General features: G+C 39.2%; 1 protein-coding gene across 1 annotated transcript; it reads left to right on the top strand.

Annotated features, from left to right (window-relative positions):
• Positions 1 to 18,007: 18,007 nt before the first annotated feature.
• On the top strand, positions 18,008 to 18,902 carry LOC108673052 (the record flags this gene model as incomplete). The annotated part of the gene is given in 1 exon segment (XM_018160831.2): positions 18,008 to 18,902. A coding segment is annotated over 1 exon segment (584 nt), but the record flags the coding sequence as incomplete, so codon positions are not given.
• Positions 18,903 to 22,007: the final 3,105 nt, after the last annotated feature.

The raw sequence follows: 22,007 nt of genomic DNA, 5'->3' as shown, positions 1-22,007 counted from the left end.
TATGAATCAAGGTAGATATATTTAATATAAACAAAATAATTGTTTCATTGATGGTTCTAAAAAATCATAGATCAGAAATTGCCATTGTTTAGTTTTTTTTCATAAAAATAGTTGACAAGGACCAGACATTCAGTGGAATTATGGTTTTGTTGCACTCATTTATATATATTTTCTGTCTAATTTAGTGTTTTTTCTGAACCTACATGCATTATTTCTTATATACTATGCATTGCTAGTATGGTTGCTAGTTATTGCTCTGTTTATGGATAGGTATAAAAATTCTTTTGGCATTGGTAGTTTCCATCCCTCTTCCTTATTTCTCTTCTCTCTACGTAACTAATCGAAATCATAAAACTACAACGTTTGCCATCAATTGTATGGTCATTGAAATCATTTACTTTATATCCTGTCATGATTTATTCTATCTCACTTGCATTCTTGCTATCCCAAGCATTTTTTCTCAAACCCATTGCACTTCTCATTACTCATTAGATGTTACTCAGCCTATTAAAGCATTAAAACATAACTTATTGCCATTTGATCATCCTTATGTTTAACATCTACATCTCTGCACCTGTCATTCAGTGCACAGTCTTTAGAGTATAAATTTAAAATCTGCTCTCATCCCTCATTTAGCAGACTAAATCCCATGTGTTTGCTCCTGACCTGCACTTAGGTCTACCTGGTGGCTTCTAATGTCTATGATGCCATGATATTTAGTATCACCTCATATCTTTCTAGCTCACATTATTCCATGCAGTCACATCCATTCCAAACCAAATGTATATCAGGAATTGCCACACTCTCGTGTGCTTCTCATGGTAATTCTTAGCTACTGCTACTCCTACTGCAGAAACTATTCTATTTACCAAACAACTGGATTTTCTAAACTAAATTAAAAGCTCTAATTCTCTTGTATCAATGCTCTTGTATCCATACACTCTATTTCATACCCTCCCCTCAGACCCCAATGCACTCCAGACCATTTCCTATCAGTTGCTGCACTTTTCATGGCTCTTTAATTCACAACTAATTATTTTTGGCGCTGACACTCACATTGAAATCATTGCCATACTTTGCTCTGTGTGCACTTCTGAATACCTGAAAGTTCCTCATCAGTTATGCACAAAAAATTGCATTAACAGCATGGATTCTTGTAAGTGTTTAGTCAGTACCAGTGATGAAGATGTCTCCTGCATTCTCAATCACTGTAATGCAGCTGTGTTAAATTAAACTTTGTGCGCAAGAATGTTCATAAATGACTAGAGAACAATTATTAACATGAATTTATTTCTCATTTAAAAAGAGATCATCTTGTAGGAAAGTAAAAAATTTTAGTGCATCTGCATGTATCAAGCAGAAGAGCATGCTTGTTAAAATAGAAGTTCACTTGTAATTTTATTAATTGTTTATTAAATTTATGAGGTTAATTGCCTGCCATGTTAAGTGATACCAGGTTTTTAATTGATATGATGCTCTCATGAATTGAGCATTAGGATTATATAAATCCATTTCATTGAATGACCAAAAGAGGTCTATATCTTTTTGGAAGTGATATTCATTTGTGCTCACCCAACTTTGATTTTCATTTCAGGTTTAAAAGACACAAGTACAATTTATTGTGATTCAAATCCAATAATTGCTAGAGCAGCACTCGTATAAACATAGGTTGTTCAGAAAGTCTTCTTGCTTGCTGTTCTAAGACTCTAGAATTGTCTTGCATCAACTCTGTGGGGCAGCTCATCCCAAGAGTGACAATGGTAAGTTCACAACGTAACATCTCATTGTAACACAAGTCATTTTTTCTCTACTTAGCACTTTATCCTCAATATGAGTTGAAGTTTTTACATGACTGGGGCCCATAGGGTCACTCTGTAACAGAATGGACTCAAAATCTGGGACATGCCAGGCATTATTAAGATGACTGGTGTGACATTTAACAAGAGTGTTGTGTCTTGGCTACATTTGGGGAAGTGCAATGGTATGAAAAACCTTAAGTAAAAATATAAATTGAAAAAATTTCCTTTTCTAATTAGCTTTCTGAGTTGTCTAATAATTATTTGACAATTTTATTGTAAATAGAAATGTTCTCTGCTTCTCCATATGTGATTTTCCCTGCTACCTCTTAGTTTTATTTGAACTTCTCTACTCAATGACCTTTGAGATTGCCATGAAGCTTGGTTCTTTATTCTTGACTCTGACTAAACTGTTGGGTATATATTGCAGCAAATGACACATTATGATATTTTGTAATATTCTAAGCACATTGTCATGTTGTCAGGGTTCATGGGATTTTTATAGCACTTGATTTTGTTCATAGAGCTTACTTGTTGAACACCTGTATGCTCATAGAGTGAAGTGTTGTGCAATTTGTTGTTGGTTACTCTAGGTCTTTCCTTCTTTCTACTTCTACCTTTCAAGTGATAAGCAATGAGTCTGACCTGTTCAGTAGCTCAAAGTTCCCATGATTTAGGTTCAGTTAGGATTTGGTCAAATCTGGCCCACAGGATTTAATAAGTAAATTTTATGAAATGAGCAATTCAAGTTTGTTCAAATGCAGCTGATTTATTTAAATTAAATATTTAGCCATGCTTGGATTTCACTGAATTTAAATTTGAAAAATTGAAAAATAGGACTTTTTGAAAGCCAGTATCTGAATCTTTATTGATAATGTGGCCTTAGCTTTTTTGTTTTCTGACTCGTGTGTGATGCTTGAACATCTTGTCCATAACAAATAACTGCTATGAAACTGACTGTATGAGGCGTTTTTAAATGTGTAAAACCCAGCCATGATATTGCAGGGTTGTACAACCTGTTCAGTTGATCTTAATTCAAGAAGATATGATGATCTCATGAATTAAGCATTTGGCAGCAAACGGCCGCCACAGTGCCCATAATGAGATTGAGACGTTGAGTTGGCTGTTGCCTCTTGGCATAGTGGCAAACTGGCAAAGTGCAAACCAGAGATTTTTTAGAATCAGTTCATTTTTAATTTCCTCATCTACTCAATATTTTAATCAACTTCTTATGTATGAAAATGCTGGTATCCAAGATACTTTCCTGGTCTACTTATAGGACTGAAAAATGAACTTGATGAAGAGTCTAAAAAAATTGCTGCTTTGCCACTATGCCTCTTGGCAAAGATGCTTGTTTGAGGCAAAGCCTCAGAGTCAGACAAATTCCTAATCAATAATTCACTACGAAGTCACTGACACTTGTCTGAGGCTTCTGAGCTTTACTTTAGTGTCCACTGTCCACTGACCACTGGCCAGGCCGCCAGGGCCCCCGCCCCTGGGGCTTTTGCCTAGGCTAGGCCGCTAGGCTCTAGGGGCTGGAGCTATAGTGTTAGTGGCAAACCAGAGATTTTTAAGAATTGGATATTTAATTTCCTCATTTTTCTACTTAAGACAAGTTAAGCCTGTTAAGGGTAGCATGTATGTCAAAAATTCCAAATTTAAACTTTTCCAGCATAGTGTAAAACCAGATTTTTTAGAATCAGTTCATCTTTGCTCTCCCCATCAATTTGTGATTTAAATCAATATATTAACTCTCAACTTTCTCCTCCCATAATGGAATTTTAGGAGTGAAATTTAATAAATTCAAAATCAATCCATTCTGGTAACTGATCAGTTTAAAAATATCAGGCCAACTAAATATATTATGAAAAATGTGCAAAATTCCAATGCATTAATTATTAAATAACATATGATAAAATTGTAAAATACCTAGAGGAGGCTAGAGCAAGGGCTACCGCCTACCCATGAGCCATGATTGGTATAAAAATGCACTTGCTAATGAATAAGTTTCTGTAAGCTGTTGCTCTCACTTAATTTACTTTGCTAATATTGAGAAAAAAACTCACATTTTCCAAATCACTTGTAAAATGATTGTTTTTGTGAGAAATTCTTGAAAAAATTCATCAGATATTTATAAATTATATAGAATAGAAATGTAGCCTGTGTTGGCACTTGAGAAATAAACCCATAGCCTGTTGCTGATTTATTTACTAAGAAATAAGCCCATGGCCTGTTCACCTGTTGCCAATTCTTGTACTTTTCATGACTTGATTCTACAAGGTATCTGGCCTTTTGAATTCAATCTTTTGTTAACTGAGATTGATTGCGATAGCTGCTGGACCTATTGCAAGGCCTGTAAGGTGCTAGGCATTTCAAGACTGAACACATGCACCTGCACAGCTTTTTCTTGTCTGTTCAGGCTTCAGGGGAATGTCAACGAGGCCATCAGGGAGGCTGTCCCACATGTCAGCGACTCATAGCGAGAAGAAATGTTGTCGCATGGATGTGTTTCAACACAGTTTTTTAGTTTACAGCCATGGCTCCTGGTGTTTGTTCTTGATTCAAATTCTAGGACTCCCTCTGGGACCTTGGATAAACTGTAGGTATAGTTGTATACTTGAATGAGGTCACCACACAGACGTTGATAATGGAGGCTTGGAAGCTTCATAATCTTTAATTTTTCTTCATAAGGTTTGCCTCTTAATCCCAGAATTATCCTTGTTGCACGTCTTTGAATACTCTTGAGTAAATTTTTGTCACTAACTAGTTTTGGTTACCACATGGCATTTCCAAACAAGATAGAATTCTAAAATTGATGGTTCATATATTATTCCCTATACACCTAGACCAGTTTTTTGATACAACAACATTATTTGAGGCAAAAACATGAACTTCTTATAGGCTTAAAACTCATATGGATTTGCTAAATTTCTATAAAGTAATCACTTGGAAATGTTGTGTGTCTGCAGCTTTCACTTAACAATTAAAATTATAAAAAGCATTAGTTTGTTAAAGATTTGTCTCTTAATACGACTGCAAAGAACTAAACTTCATAAAGTAATTACAACTACCATGACTACGCTGTAAAGCAGACTTTTCCATGATGCACACACTAAACACGCAATTCATGGGAGCAAGACTACATAGAACAACAAAAGCTGGTGCCTGGCATGCAACTGACGAAAACGAATGACGATCGCAGCACGGTGCATAACGTTCATATACTCAATGCAAGGAAATGATTAATTATGATATTTCTGATAGAGGTTTGAAATATTTTTGGAAGCCTAAAACTTAAATAAATTATTTTGTTATGTACTTTGACATGGTTGATTTCAAAATAAATATTTTAATGCGAATTAATGAAAAGCGTTTAAAATAAATTCAATCATGTTCATTTATATCTATAGGTGGGAGTAAACAATTAAAAATTGATTTATTATATTTTAAATAAAAATCTTTGCATTGAAACTTTTGGATGATGTGTCTACCGCTATATTTGTACAGTGGTATCGAGCATCAAAGCCGTCAACCGATTGTTGGATGGCCGCAAATATGTCGCATCGTTCTACCTATTACGGTCAATAGAACCTAAATAAACTCTGTTCATCGAAAGGACAAAAAGCTTATATCATGCTTATGTGATAGTACAATAAATTTTGAAATCTTCTCCTGTCATGCGACTTAAATTCATCATCATAGGTGATCTTGAATTTCTGCACTGCTTTCAATTAGCCTATTTGTTAAATCATAAATTTCAAATAGGTATACCAACTTTTTCAATTTAATTCTTAATGAGTCACGTCTGTTGAATTCTAATAGGGATCATTAATTTTTGCATCATATTTCTGAAAATCAAGTATTGCATTTATTTTAAATTAAAAACATTCTTTTACATCAAAAACAATGATTTTTTAAATCATTCAGGATTTGAAGTGAAGTTATTAAGACAAATTCGACATAATAGGGTGAAAACACGATGAAATTCATATTCAGAAGCGTATCAATAGGTGTTCAAATTTTGAAACAATTTTCCATCATTTAAATGTCACTGTGGAATGTGCATCAAATCTATTTATTATGAAATCAAACTTCACAAGACCAAAACAAGGTGTCTGACACCGTCTTGCCTAATGTCAACATGGCAACACAATGTTGCCATATGCCGTGAAAGATTAGCAGTTTATCCCATCATTCCGTGTGGATTCGAGAACTTTGTTGGTATTGGTGAAATCGTGAGAATTTTCTGCAAAAGTTGATGTAATTTTATTTTTATTTTGGAACATATTCATTACAAAAATTTGTCAATATGGATACACGACTAGTGTATGTATTGGAGGGAGTTGTCGACGACTTTTTACCGGTTTTCAAGCCACACGCAAGCGAGATAAAGAAAGCGCGGCTGTCCGGGTGTCCGCAGTTTCTGACGAGCTCAGTGTAATGGGTATCAATTGTCACTTCGGTGGAAGGTGTAAGGTGGTAAGTTTTTTGATACATTTTATTATGTTAACATGATAATATATTACCTATACAGAATTCCATACTGTTTCCAAACTCTAGGTTTGGATGCACAACAGTGACAAACAGCTTCATTGCTTCAGCATCTGTGTACTCATAAGGGTATCTGATCAGTCCAAGTCATTTATTGGCTTTATTAACTTGAGCTTCAATATGCTCAGAAATTTCAACTCTGTGTTGACATTAACTCCTAAATCTTTTTCCATTGTCGACTTTGACATCATCACTCTGTTATTGCAATCATGTCATCTCATACTGTAATATTTCTGTTCATTGTCCTTGCCATGGTGGATTACTTTACATTTGTCAGCATTAAAATGCAGCTGTCACTTATCAGCCCAGTCAATCAACCTGTCGAGATCACCTTGCAACTGTACTTTTTTGCGATGTATTCTTCACTGTATTATAAACTTTTGCGTTGTCAGCATACGGCAAGCACATGCTAGACACAGCTTCTGGCAGATTGTTTATAAATGCAACAAATAAAACTGTCCCGAGAAAATTTCCTTGTGGCACTCCACTGCACACTGAAGCCCAGTCTGATATGGTCCCATCAACACTGAAACATGTCCTCTCCCTACTAGGAGTCATAGGACATGAGCTATGCATTTCTTTTCATATATATAAATACTATTAGTCTATATAGTATTAGTCTCCTAAGTTCCACCAACCACCTTGGGTTTTGAATTTTCCTACTCAGCAGTGAAATCCTGTGGCTTGGTAGTGCAAAATTTTCAATACATTCAGAATCTTGTGGCCCAATCATAAGCTTTTTTTACAAATTGGATAGGAAATAATTCATCTAGCAGGAATCTTGTTGTTCTGAAAATGGTGGAAACGCTCTAGTTGTGACTTGAAAGGTAGATTTATTCTACATGTGAGGCACCTAGCATCTGTGCCTGAATATTAGAAAATTCCTGCCTATTACTGGAATCATATTGAGTCCAATCTGGAATATGTCCTACAATCTGCATGATTCACGTCTGTCCATAATTTTGTTTAAAATATTCTGTTCAAGATATACTGATGGAAATTATTTGAGATCCTTAGTCAAATTAGCACATACTGCAATTTGTTGCTGAGATTGTTGCTGAAAATATTTGTTTCAGCAATAAATAGGTATAACTGGCAGGGTGGCCTAGTGGTTACAGTTCAGAGTACCAGAGTTGGAGAAGAGTTGTGTGGGTTTGATCTCAGCTCTGCAAGAGTTGCTGGTCAGAATGGGCAAGGAGGCTGGGCCATTAAGCAAGGCAAAATTGGAGCAGTTAGTTGTGAGTTCTAGACCACAACAAGCTTTGAATGTTCTGTGATATTAAGAAATTTATTTTTAAAAATTTAATTTTCTTATTAAATTTTTTTATTTATTTAATATCTATAATTGTGGATAAAAAAGTCAAATTTTTTAAATGATGTAAACAAAGCAAGGATTATTGATATGTGTAAAATTGTCCATGGGTTGTAGTAGTTTTGGCTTATTTATATATGGCTTCTGGCTAACATTAACGTCTGGGCTTTAGCTTGACAATTTCAGTATGAAATATTGGATGAGATATTCCAAAAGTTTTCAAATGCAGTACATTATGACTACAACAAATATATAAAATGTTAGCAGAAAAGTGTATAGCAATGCTTACTAATTTGGGCCCACTATTTTCAATAATTATAATCAAATTAGTGTATCATATCAGGATTTCCAGTAACTGAAATGCTGCAATTACTTAAATGTTATAATTTCAATGAAATTGTAGAAAATTAAAAGAAATAGTGAGAATTTTATACATGGTCACTGAAATGTAAAGCAGGTTGCCCCTTTTTTGACTCAGTCATGATTTTCCTTCCTTCACTCTACATGAAGCTCATTTTAATGAAAAATTTCATATGGGCAATAAATCTGAATGTGGATGGATTTTTATACTGAAGAAGTTAGGCCATACCTTGTTAGGAGCCTTGATAATGGCTGGTGCCTATGTTGGAGCTGCAAGTCCAGCAGATAGTATGGGACAAGACTTTTATGATAACTTGGAACAAAGAATTGACAGCATGGAGGGGCTTTAAAGCTGTAATGGACAAGTTCTAAGAGAATGAGTGTTTAGAAACTATGAAGAAATAGTTCATCTGCTGTTCTTGTCTATTAAAAAGGGAATATGATGGGCTACTACTGCTGGTTCCTGCATTAGGCAGCACAACGACTGATAGAAGCACAACTGCGAAGTTGTGCTGATTTTACAAATTGCCTAATTGAACACAGTGCAGAAATTCAAGATCACCTATGAGTATGAATTTGTCTCATGACTGGAGAAGATTTCAAAATTTATTGTACTATCACATAAGCATGATATAAGCTTTTTGTCCTTTCGATGAACAGAGTTTATTTAGGTTCTATTGACCGTAATAGGTAGAACGCTGCGACATATTTGCAGCCATCCAACGATCGGTTGACGGCTCTGACTCTTGATACCACTGTACAAATATTGCGGTAGACACATCATCCAGAAGTTTCAATGCAAAGATTCTTATTTAAAGGATAATAAATCAATTTGTGATTGTTTACTCCCACCTATAGATATAAATGAACATCATTCAATTTATTTTAAATGCTTTTCATTAACTCGCATAATATATTTATTTGAAATCAACCATGTCAACGTACATAATGAAATAATTTGTAAGTTTTAGGCTTCCAAAATTATTTCAAACCTCTAACAGAAATATCATAATTAATCATTTCCTTGCATTGAGTATATGAACGTTATGCACCGTGCTGCGATCATCATTCGTTTTCGTCAGTTGCATGCCAGGCGCCAGCTTTTGTTGTTCTATGTAGTCTTGCTCCCATGAAATGCGTGTTTAGTGTGTGCATCATGGAAAAGTCTGCTTTACAGCGTAGTCATGGTAGTTGTAATTACTTTATGAAGTTTAGTACTTTTCAGTCGTATTAAGAGACAAATCTTTAACAAACTAATGCTTTTTATAATTTTAATTGTTGAGTGAAAGCTGCAGGCACACAACATTTCCAAGTGATTACTTTATAGAAATTTAGCAAATCCATATGAGTTTTAAGCCTATAAGAAGTTCACATGTCTAAACCTAAATTACACCAGTATTGAGTTATTCTGTGATTTCAATAACTTGAAGTTTTCAAGATTATATGAATTTTTACATTTTCCATTGAAACACTGACTTGAATGCAATAGGATTATTCCTGAATCTTGAGATCCTGATATGATGTGGTCATGTGGTTATGTTATGATTTTTCAAATCAGCAAACCAAAATTAGTCTAAATCAGTTAACACATTTCCAGTAATCTAGTTTTGTACTGCAGAATAAAATATGAACAAATTTTTTGTATTTAAATATGATTCTTTCAAGTGGCAACTGACCAACATGGTGGAATTTCAGGAATGGTTTTTAATATTCTTATTACATATAAGACATTCAATAATAAACCAAACAGGATCACCTGATCTTGATATAAAATAATCAATGTTATAATTAAGGAAAGACCTTCTTCCAGATCTTATGATCCAATGATAAATGCATTTTCTAGTTTATATATGGCCCCTCAATGATTCCACCTTGGCACCATCATTAATTTAAAAGCCTGTTTAAGATCCTTATGCATTTGCCTATAAATATTTCAATCCAATATTCTTAACCACATATCTGCAGGGATTAGCTTGCCCCATCCACAAATTCTCAATTATATGTATCAACAAGACTAACACTTGCTTACAGGGTTGGCAATGATTAAATCAAACTGATTAAATCATGTGCTTAAATAATTTGATTTTTTTATAAAAAATAACAATTTTTTATTCCTTCTAATTTTGATATATTCAAATATATAGGGTGGCAGTCCTTAATTTATTTTGAGGTATTGTTATTCATGGTTTAGTATACATGTACTATGACAAATAGGAATATAAACCTGTTGCCTTTAGTGTTGTGTATTATGTTCCAAGGAATTGTATATTTTTGGTACAGAGGCATCAAGTGTTGCAATACATTGTACATAGATAGCAGCTTAGCTAAGTCTTATAAGGCTATAAGTAGTCTTTAACTATTTGTTATATATTAATAATTAAGCACATTGTACAATTTACATGTGTTAGCTAGCTTACAAAAGCAGAGTTGGTTGAGATTGTATTGACCTTATAGGCATTTAAAAAGATTTTCCACTCTAACATGAGTATTCTAATTAAAATATTAAATTTCAATCTTTAAATATGTGAATTTCTAACTAGAAATAAAACAATTATAAAACTATATATAAAATAAAGAAATGCAGTGAATGGAAATAAAATGTTTTAATTTTGTACATGTTTATTTCTAACAGTGTTAGCTTTTCTCATAACATTAGTCTCGTTTCAAGTCGTTAGAGGTTTGTTTGGTTGTCGTTCAGTTTATGTTTAGAATTGGTTTATAGGTCCGAATCAGATGGGAACAGTGCAGTCAGTCACTCAGTCCAGGGTTGGTGATTTTTTTATTTTAAAAAAATAAAAAATCAATGATTTTTTTTATTTTTTCATGATTTTTTTTATTTATTTGATTTTTTCATGTCTTTTTGAAAGGTTATTTTTTATGTTGCAATTAGCCTACTTACAATAACAGTATATGGATCATAATGGATGGCTAAAAAGGGGCACTTATTGCCTTCAATAATGGCCAACAGGCCAAGGTGGTGTTTACCACTTTGGGATTTTTGGGTAAACAATTATTGATAAGTCTATTCATTAGCTTTGTAAAGTTTGTATGGATCAAGGTAACAAGCTAAATATTGACCATTTAACTGGCTTCAATATACAAAAACACTTCAGGAATGCAGATCTTCTAAACATTGAAGAGTCTTACAACAGATAGGTAGCTCATTGTGCACAGCTATTGATAGTGCTGTGCACAGTACTACCTATCAATAGATCTACTAGTTTTATGTCCTATAAATATACCAGACTCTACCCTCTATACACACTGACTAGTAGTGACTGAGTGACTGACTGCACTGTTCCCATTTAATTCAGACCAATAAACCAATACTGAACATAAACTGAACAATAACCAAACAAACCTAAAACGACTTGAAATGAGACTTATGTTATGAGAAAAGCTAACACTGTTTGAAATAAACATGTGCACAATTCAAACATTTTAATTCCATTCACTACATTTATTTTATATATAGTTTTATAATAGTAATTGTTTTGTTTCTAGTTATAAATTCACATATTTAAAGATTGAAATTAAATATTTTAATTAGAATACTGGTATTAGGGTGGAAAATCTTTCTAGTTGCCTAAAAGGTCAATACAATCTCAACCTCTCAATATACAGGGTAGGGCAGAACCGATTGAGCAGGGTTGAGGCAAAATAAGACTAATAGAGGTATACCTACATAAAGAAGAACATTTATTTTCCTCAAGGATAGCATAACATACCATTTAGAATACTTATGTTTTGAAAACAATATCTGGAAGATGGTGGCCGTTACACACTGTTGGAGTCGTTTTCAGAGGAGGGAGTAACCGTGAGCCGTGACAGTGAATTCCGATCGCTATGCTGCAATGTTGCAAAATTTCTTGCAGCCCAGGATGGGAAACATTGTTGAAAATGAAGCATTGGGAGATGTGTGGTTCCAGCAGGATGGGGCTACAGCTCACACAGCCCGAATGTTGCTCAATGTTTTGAAACGCATGTTTCCCGGACGTCTGGTGTCTCTGAGGGGTGATTTACAGTGGCCTGCAAGGTCACCTTGTTAGGGGCTGCATTTAGGCAAATGAATGATTTATAAAGTGTTTTCAATTAATTCTCTCTTTTTGTCCCCAGTGTTTGAATGTTAGATTGATTCAGACCAGTGGAATACTAAAGCCAGTTAAAGTAATTTTTGTGCCAAGTCATCTTCTTCATGGGTTGTTATTGACCAAGGCAGATTTGTTTTTCTGACCTAGTGCCTTTTGCTGACTAACCTGCTGCATTAAATGAACCTGCTTTCTGGCTATGCTGATATCAAGACTGACCTGTTGCTGAACTGCTGATAATGCTTTTCTTGGCTCTTTAATAAATAGGTGAGTAAAGGGAATACTCTTGCCACGCATCTCAGTCCTAAATTTTAATTATTGAATGTTATCAGTAAATGTTTGTACATATAATCAATCATCTCTTAAAGTTGTTTTACAGTTTTTACGCGGAAGGAGTCGGGATCTAGAAGTGTTCCAAGAGCATCCGATGGAATAGCGTGAAGCCACAAGCCACTCTCTCTCCTCGCCGCCGCAAGTAGACGAGCCCTGGATATTTGGTCCGCCGGCTCCAAAAGCCGAGCTGCGGAAGCCACGGCCACGGGCCCATCCCAAGTCCTCTGCCGGCCCAAATCCGCGCCCTTGTCCTCGGGCAAGGCAATACCTGCACTCCCATTGCACCACTCATCCACCGCCAACTGCAAACTGTCGTCCTCAGCCAGTCGTACATTATGTAAAACAGCATCAACTAGGCCACGGACGGAGTGGAGTGACGATATGAATGCAGGGAGCGCGATGTCCTTTGACATACGGATACCCAGACCTCCCAGCCGGACCGGCAACACAGCTTGTTCAAGTGATTCGCGCTCGAAGCTGACATTGGTGATGGTCGAGAGGGCAGAAACCAACACCTCATCGAACCGCTCCAAATCACCTACCCGCGTATATGCAGGAGATGCACGGAGGACGTATTGGAGTTTAGGTAGAGCAAAACAATTCTTTAAAAGTTCACTTATCGTCACACAAATTACAAGCCATCCTGTAAGCTTACAGTGTTGGGGGTCAGCCCCTCTAAAGGTCAACGGTCCGGCCGGTATAGTACCAGCACGTGAAGCCAAGCAAAACAAACTCAGGGAAACAAACGGAGGAAGAACCAAGCAACATTTATTAAATATAATCAGTGGTACATGAAGGTGAAAGGTGCAAAATTAGTTGGTTAGTAATGAGACAGCCCAGGGCTATGAGTGATGTGGTGAACCTAGCATAAGAACATAAAGAACCAGCAGCCCAAACTGGTTGAACAGGAAAGAATAAACAAGGATAACTAGCAAATGATCAAAACTGGGCCAGGATGAGTGAACTAAATCTAATCAAAATACACAAGAGAAGATTGCAGTCTTGAAAATTGGTCTTGAGATAAAGCTTGGCTTTACGTGCTGGTACTATACCGGCCGGACCGTTGACCTTTAGAGGGGCTGACCTGACCCCCAACATTTGGTGCCCAGACCCATTTTCTTTTCTTGTAATCTTTGTATTTTTCTGGTCATTATATTTTTTGCGTGTGTTGTGTCAGGATGGCGGAGGAATCTCGTTCTGTGTTGGGTCATGCTGTGTTGCGTCCAGATGATGCTGGTGTTGAAAGTATTGCTGATCCTGGTGTGGGTGAATCCGCGACTGGTTCAAGGGCTGCTCCTGTTGTTGGTGATTTGGAAGTTAGGGTTCGTGAGACAGCTCGCTTGTCAGATCCACTAGAAAGTCAGGCGTTTGAGGACCAAGTTCAGGTGGTCAAGGAGATGTGTAGTCATGTTGATAGGGTGATAACTGCTTTGAGTTCTCGTGGTCCAAGAGACTTACCTGTTGAAGCTCATCAGGCGGTTGAAAAGTTGAAGGGCAAGATGATCTTGTTTGCTAGTGATGCGTCCATTCCTGTGGCTGGTAGTCATGTTTGAGGTTCGGTGACTCATGAGTCTGAGTCGTCAGTTGCTGCGAGTTCCTTTGAGGGAGTATCTAACTCGGAATCAGAGGTTGATGTTCGTCCTAAGCTTTTCAAGGGGAAAGCTAAGGGGTTGCCAGTCAAGGAAGAGAGGTCACAGGTTGCTTCGTTGCGTGCTACTAATGGCTCTATAGAAGAGAGGCTAATCCTTGCCTTGGAGCATCTTGACACCCGTTCTGTGCCTGCTCCTGAGCCGTATAATAGGTCCTCTGGGCATTCGTTTCGTAGTTTCCTGTCTAGTTTTGAGGAGTACTGTTGGCATAGCTTTTGTGGTAGCGATAAGGCGTGGGTTGCAGAGCTTGAACGTTATCTGGTCGGTGATATGCATGGTGCTTTCGTGGCACACCGTGCTTCTTCGGACTTGTATGGAGACATTAAGGCTAAAATAAATGCTCAGATGGTATGAGGAGTCTAAATCCCGCCGAGAAGCTGGCAGTAGAGCTATGTTTGGCCAGGCTTCGAAGCATACAGATGAATCAGTCCGCCTGTATGCTGCTCGACTTGAGAACCTCTTTCGTCTTGCTTTCCCAAAGAAGCAGGTAGACAACAGCCAAACTTTGCAGGAAAAGTTTTTGAGCTCCATTCCACGTAGATTTCGTATGCAGATCAAGAGTTCCATAAGCCTGGCTAAGGTAGTTGAAGGAAGTCAAGGAACTAAACTGAAATGGACTCAGATTGTCAAGCTTGCTGGAGCCTGGAGGGCTTGAAGAGGCTCTTACCACTGATGATTCTGCTGATGACGTTCAATCCTCGTGGTCCGTGATGCAGAGTGGTGTTCGGTCACTGTATTTCACGAAGACCGATGCTGCAACTCAGTGTCAGTCTGGAACTTCTGGTATTGGTTCGTTTTCTGGGTCGAAAGGTCGTTCGAGTTCAGTTCCGTCTTCGCGTTCCCAGAGGTCGCCTTTGTATGATCGTAGTGTCAATTTTAATGAGCGTGAGCATTCCTTGGCAATGACTTGTCACCATTGCAATAAGCTAGGTCACGTCAGGCGTGATTATAGGCGCAGACTGGGTTTGTGTCTCGTCTGTGGGTCACCGGATCATCGTGTTGCCAGGTGTCCTCGCCGTCAGTTTGCAGGTCAGGGGTATCCTGAGAACCATGCTGAACGCGGCAGGTCAATGAGCCCTGGTATGATGAACGATAGGTCGGCTCGAGATTCCCGAAATCAGCGTGTCCACTTTGAAGCTGACAGTGGTGAAGAAAACAAAAGCCGGTTAAACTCATACAGTCCGAGATGGAGGGAGTCACCTTGGAACTAGGAGTTGAGTTATCTCCTGCACCTGTCATGTCCGCTACCAGCTAGTTTTAGCTGAGAAAACTGAGTGTGTAACTTGTGAGACCGAGAAACCAATTACTGAACCTATCTGTGACAATCTGGTGCCCTCTGTAGAAGATGGGCCTGGTGAAGTTGTTGACCCTGCTCTGGTCGCCATTAACCTGTCGAGGCTTGAACCTGCGTCCCTGATGAAAATTCCTGTTTGTATTGGCAGAAAAGATCTGTCAGCGCTAGTTGATTCCGGTGTAACTGCAAGTCTCATAAGGACTAGTGTAGTTGAAGTTGTTCCATGTACTGATGAACTCCAAGATGTTATTGGATTGGGAGGTACCACTCGCGCTTTGGGAAAGATTTCTTGTCGAGTTGAATGTCGTGGCGTCACTTGTGTTGATTCGTCTTTCTTGGTTGTACCTGACTCTTGTCTTGAGCATGACGTCATTCTTGGTAGTGATTTCCTTACAGCTAACCGTTTGATTGTAGATATGGAGAAACGAGCCTTGCGGCAGAATTTTGAGATTGGTTGGACTGACGTTTCGTATGGTGAGGATGGTAGATCAGTTGTCCATCACACAATGTTACCTGTATTCGCATCATCCGATGTTTGTGTCCACTCGGGTGAGTCAGTCTTGGTGCCTGTTTCTGTGCCGTTTTCGTGTGATGGTGATTACTACTACAACGGCGAGATCAGTCAAGGGAATTTGCATGGTATTGAGGGAGTTCTTTCGTTTCCTGAGGGACAAAAGAGTGCTCATGTGATGGTGTGCAAGCCAATTTTTGCAAAAGACCGTTCTGAAATCATTCATAGAGGGACTATTGTTGGCTCTGTGTTGTCGATTGTTGATGTTCTCGTGGATGATGTTGAGCCGGATCTGCCTTGGACTGTGGAACGAATTGGTGATGCCGTTGACTTAAGTGGGTTGTCTAGTACTGAAGCCTCAGCGGTTCTGTGCATGCTTCTGATGCATAGCAGGACGTTTTCGCAAGGCGACAGTGACGTTGGCAAGGCAGCTGTTACTGAGCATGCCATCGAACTCACTGATGACACACCAATACGGCAGAAACCTGGAAGATTCCCGGAGCCCATTGTTGAAGCCAGTGACAGTCAGTGCAGGGAATTGGAAGCTCTGGACATCATAGCACCGAGTAAGAGCCCGTGGTCGTCGCCAGTGGTCCCGATACGCAAGAAAGACGGTAGCATTCGATTGTGCATTGACTACCGAAAGCTGAACTCGGTGACTAAAGCAGACCGATTCCCGATGCCGAACCTGACTGACCTTGTTTTAGCTTGCATGGAATGCAGTATTTCACTTCCTTGGACCTTGTTCGTGGATACTACCAGATCCCTCTGGCCAAGTCAAGTCAAGAATATACTGCTTTCTCTACTTCACGCAGCCATTATCAATTTAAACTGTAGAGTTTCGGACTGAAGAATGCTCCTGCTGCATTCCAACGCGAAATGCAAGAAATCCTAAAAGGCTACTTGGGAAAACACGTGCTGGTGTACATCGATGACATCTTGATCATGTCCCGCACTCTTAATGAGCACCTAGACCTGGTCAGCTCTGTCTTGCACACCTTAGGAGAGTATGGCATTAAGATCAAGCCTTCTAAGTGCCAGTGGTTTCGGAGTAGTGTACCATTTCTTGGTCAATTCGTAGGCTCAACGGGACTGCACAAGGCTCCAGAGTATGTAGAGAAAGTGCGTAACTTCCCTAAGCCTGAGACCATTCACCAGTTGCGCCAATTCCTTGGCTTGGTGAACTTCCAGAGGAAGTTCATCCCCAACTGTTCGGAAGTGGCACAGCCACTGTCTTGCCAGACTGGAGGATCAAAGAAACAACGCTTGTTGTGGACCGACAGTATGGAGACTGCATTCAACCAACTGAAGGAACTCATGGAACAGGACATGAAGTTGTCTTTCCCGGATTACAGTTTGGATGCTAGTCCTCTTTAGCTTCACGTTGACGCATCTGGCCTTGGTTGCGGAGCGTGTCTGACGCAAGTCCAGCAAGGTGAACGTCGGGTGATAGCCTTCAACTCGATGACCTTCTCAAAACCTCAGCAGCAATACTCCACTATTGATCGTGAACTGACTGCAATTCGATGGGGAGTCAAGGTTTTCCGTCCTTTTTATATGGTGTCCATTTCATCCTGTACACTTGTAGCGGATCTCGCTACATAGCACTAATATTATGCATAACATATCACTAATTCTTATATTTCTCATACTAACATAATATAACTAATTTTTATGTTTCTTATACTAACATTAATATTAACACTTCCGTCTGTATGCTGCTCGACTTGAGAACCTGTTTCGTCTTGCTTACCCAAAGAAGCAGGTAGACAACAGCCAAACTTTGCAGGAAAAGTTTTTGATCTCCATCCCACGTAGGTTTCGTAAGCAGATCAAGAGTTCCATAAGCCTGGCTAAGGTAGTTGAAGGAACTAAACTGAAATGGACTCAGATTGTCAAGCTCGTTGGAGGGCTTGAGGAAGCTCTTACCACGGATGATTCTGCTGATGACGTTCAATCCTCGTGGTCCGTGATGCAGTCTGGTGTTCGGTCATTGTATTTCACGAAGACCGATGCTGCAACTCAGTGTTCGTTTTCTGGGTCGAGAGGTCGTTCGAGTTCGGTTCCGTCTTCGCGTTTCCAGAGGTCGCCTTTGTATGGTTGTGGTGTCAATTTTGATGAGCGTGAGCGTTCCTTGGCAATGACTTGTCACCATTGCAATAAGCTAGGTCATGTCAGGCGTGATTGTAGGCGTAGACTGGGTTTGTGTCTCGTCTGTGGGTCACCAGATCATCGTGTTGCCAGGTGTCCTCGCCGTCAGTTTGCAGGTCAGGGGTATCCTGAGAACCGTGCTGAACGCGGCAGGTCAATGAGTCCTGGTATGATGAACGATAGGTCGGCTTGAGATTCCCGAAATCAGCGGGTCCACTTTGAAGCTGACAGGAGTGAAGAGAACAAAAGCCAGTTAAACTCGTACAGTCCGAGATGGAGGGAGTCACCTCGGAACTAGAAGTCAAGTTATCTCCCACACCTCTCACATTTGCAAGTCGCGACGATCAGCTGGTTTTAGCTGAGAAAACTGAGTGTATAACTTGTGATACTGAGAAACCAGCTACTGAACCTATCTGTGACAATCTGGTGCCCTCTGTAGAAGATGGGCCTGGTGAAGTAGTTGACCCTGCTGTGGTCGCCATTAACCTGTCGAGGCTTAAACCTGCATCTCTGATGAAAATTCCTGTTCGTATTGACAGGAAAGAACTGTCAGCGCTAGTTGATTCCGGTCCCACTGCAAGTCTCATAAGGACTAGTGTAGTGGAAGTTGTTCCATGTACTGATGAACTCCAAGATGTTATTGGATTGGGAGGTACCACTCGCGCTTTGGGAAAGATTTCTTGTCGAGTTGAATGTCGTGGCGTCACTTGTGTTGATTCGTCTTTCTTGGTTGTACCTGATTCCTGTCTTGAGCATGACGTCATTCTTGGTAGTGATTTCCTGACAGCCAACCGTTTGATTGTAGATATGGAGAAACGAGCCTTGCGGCAGAATTTTGAGATTGGTTGGACTGACGTNGTAGCTTAATGGCATACAAAACATATAAGAACAGCATTTCCTGAAGTTAATAAATGCATGTGCAACACTTACAACGAATCTACAATATTTATATTTCCAGTAGAGCTTCAATAGGTTTGCAGCTACTAATTCAACATTTTGGATGTGGATTGGATTCCAAATTTTTTACCTCAAATGAAGCTAATAACTTATCACTAATAATTTTATAGATCCAAGTCATTAACATAGAGTTCTCAAAGATTAGAAAGTATTAAATATTAGGTCAGGTATATACAAGATGGTTTCTACCCTGTCTCTTATACACATCTAGATGTGTATAAGAGACAGGGCTTAAACCCCTAAATAAAGTCCCAGGAGGGGGTGACTCCATGCTTCACAGCTTACTGGTCGTGATGGAAAATCACCAAAACCACGTGAACTCCGCTTTTGTTGTTCCTGAGTCCATTCAGGCTTTAAGAGTTGCTCTGGTTGTTGAGCTGCTGACTAATGGTCATGCCTATGGCATCCAACTGTCCAAGTTTTCCAGGCGTGAACTTATGGTCATGAAGAGTCCTGGTCAACTCTTGTGCAAGGAAGTTCTTTTGGCGTTTTGTGGACTGTATGGCTTGCAAGTTTGGGTCCATTGTGGAATGGAGAAGCCAATAATAAATGCGCTTCCTGGCGCTCCTCTGGCAGATGCTGGTGGTAGAGTGCACTTGCAGTGGTTGGCTGGAGTACATTATAATCCGGTTGAGGAAACCAGGCAGAATACAGGTGTCATTTCTGCTTCCTTGCCAGCTTTGTCATCTCCTGCAGATTGTTTATTGGACCATGTTGATGAATGGGAAGAGAGTCCTGAAGTGGTTGTGGGTGCTCAGTGGGTTGATTCGTCTTGTAGTTGTGGTAATTCGTGGTGTTCAACAGTTGTGGTGTCCTTCGGTTCTGTCCATCTTTGTGCATTGGTTGATACGGGAGCTCTGGTTTCTGTGATTCGGGAAGATGTTTTACGCTCATTACCAGATGAAATGAAACTTGATTCAGACTCTGACACGTCAGGTCTGACTTTGAGTGGAGTTGGAGAAAATATCACAGGTGTAAAAGGTGTGGTCTTGCTAAGATTCAAGATACTTGATCATGAGTTTACTGACCCTTTTCCGTTTGCGGTGATAGCTTGTGATAGGCTGCCGTTTTGTGTTGTGTTGGGAGCAAACTTTATTCGGTCATATGGTGTGAAGCTGGACTTTGCAAACCAAACTATGTCATTTAAGCTGGAAGATGAAACCTTTTTCTGTCCTTTCCAGCCTCAAGAAGCATCCTCTGCTCAGGTTCAGCTGTGTTTTGCACATGAGATACATGATTCTGCTGTTGCTGACCCTAAGTTACAACCCTTGATTGTTGCTGAAACCGATATAGCAGCATTGCAGGCAAGTGATTTGACCATGCGGACTCTGACTGAGAAGGTTGTTATGATAAATTTAAATTATGCTTAAATTTGTTTCCAATTAATTCTCTCTTTTCTGTCTCCAGTGTTTGAATGTTAGATTGATTCAGATCAGTGGAATACTAAAGCCAGTTAATGTAATTTTTGTGCCAAGTCATCTTCTTCATGGGTTGTTATTGACTAAGGCAGATTTGCTTTTCTGACCTAGTGCCTTTTGCTGACTAACCTGCTGCATTAAATGAACCTGCTTTCTGGTTATGATGATATCAAGACTGACCTGTTGCTGAACTGCTGATAATGCTTTTCTTGGCTCTTTAAATAGGTGAGTAGAGGGAATACTCTTGCCACGCATCTCAGTCCTAAATTTTAATTATTGAATGTTATCAGTAAATGTTTGTATATATCATCAATCATCCCCTTAAATTGTTCTAGAGTTTAGTAGTAGGTAGCTAATGTGTATTTATGCGTTTCAAGTGTATGTATGTGTTTCAAGTGTTTTGTTGGATAGGCTTTATGTGTTGTTCCTGCACTTTTGCAGAGCGGCCAACGTGGAGCATATTCTTGGCTAGTTTGGAGCACGTTCTAGTCCAATCTGGGACAAATCTTCGGGCGAGTGTTGCCGCTCCTGGACGAGCATCAGAACCGCATGTCAGCAGAGTCTTGGGCCACTTGTGGGCCATATACAATCCAAGTTTGGAGTCAGTGTTGGGGCCTCGTTTATGCCCAGCCACGTTCAGTCTGCTTACTCCTGCTGTAACCACTGCGGCAAGCCCATTCTGTTCCCTCCACTACTTACCACCGATAAGATCACCGCGTTCTTGTTTTCCTATGGACTCTGCTCACTGATATTTCCAGACCCCGGCCTGAGGATTGATAAAGCCAAGCTTTAACTCAAGACCAATTTTCAAGACTGCAATCTTCTCTTGTGTATTTTGATTAGATTTAGTTCACTCATTATCCTGGCCCAGTTTTGATCATTTGCTAGTTATCCTTGTTTATTCTTTCCTGTTCAACCAGTTTGGGCTGCTGGTTATTTATGTTCTCATGCTAGGTTCACCCCATCACTCATAGCCCTGGGCTGTCTCATTACTAACCAACTAATTTTGCACCTTTCACCTTCATGTACCACTGATTATATTTAATACATGTTGCTTGATTCTTCCTCCGTTTGTTTTCCTGAGTTTGTTTTGCTTGGCTTCACGTGCTGGTACTATACCGGCCGGACCGTTGACATTTAGAGGGGCTGACCCCCAACAACAGATACAGAAAAAATGCTATAAGGCTGCTGATATGAAGCTTGCAGTGAACAAGGTTGTTGTAAATGCTCAATGGCATGTTCATGGATATGGTAATATCGCATCAATAATACAGTAATATCCCATCAATAATACAGTACCATCAAGTGTCAACTGGGGGATTCCGCCATGTTCATAATGATGGCCAAAGCAGGGCCATAAATGATGGCCAAAGTCACTCTGGAGTTTATGACCTTGTTTACAACCCTAGTTCAGAGTACTTTTTGTAATGGGTGAGTACATTCTGCATGCTGTAAAAGTTTTAAAATTAAGTTTTATTGCAAGTGTCCTAACTTCCCTAGTAGCCCTGTTCGAAGGGGCTACTCGGGACACTTTTTTTTGCTTCTGGCACTGGCACCTTAATAATAGCATATTAAATTTTTTTGACA

This window comes from Hyalella azteca, unplaced genomic scaffold, assembly GCF_000764305.2.
Source record: "Hyalella azteca isolate HAZT.00-mixed unplaced genomic scaffold, Hazt_2.0.2 contig9925, whole genome shotgun sequence".
Classification (NCBI taxonomy): domain Eukaryota; kingdom Metazoa; phylum Arthropoda; class Malacostraca; order Amphipoda; family Hyalellidae; genus Hyalella; species Hyalella azteca.
The sequence above is the reverse complement of the archived record's forward strand: the minus strand, read 5'-3'. Positions and strand labels throughout refer to the sequence as shown.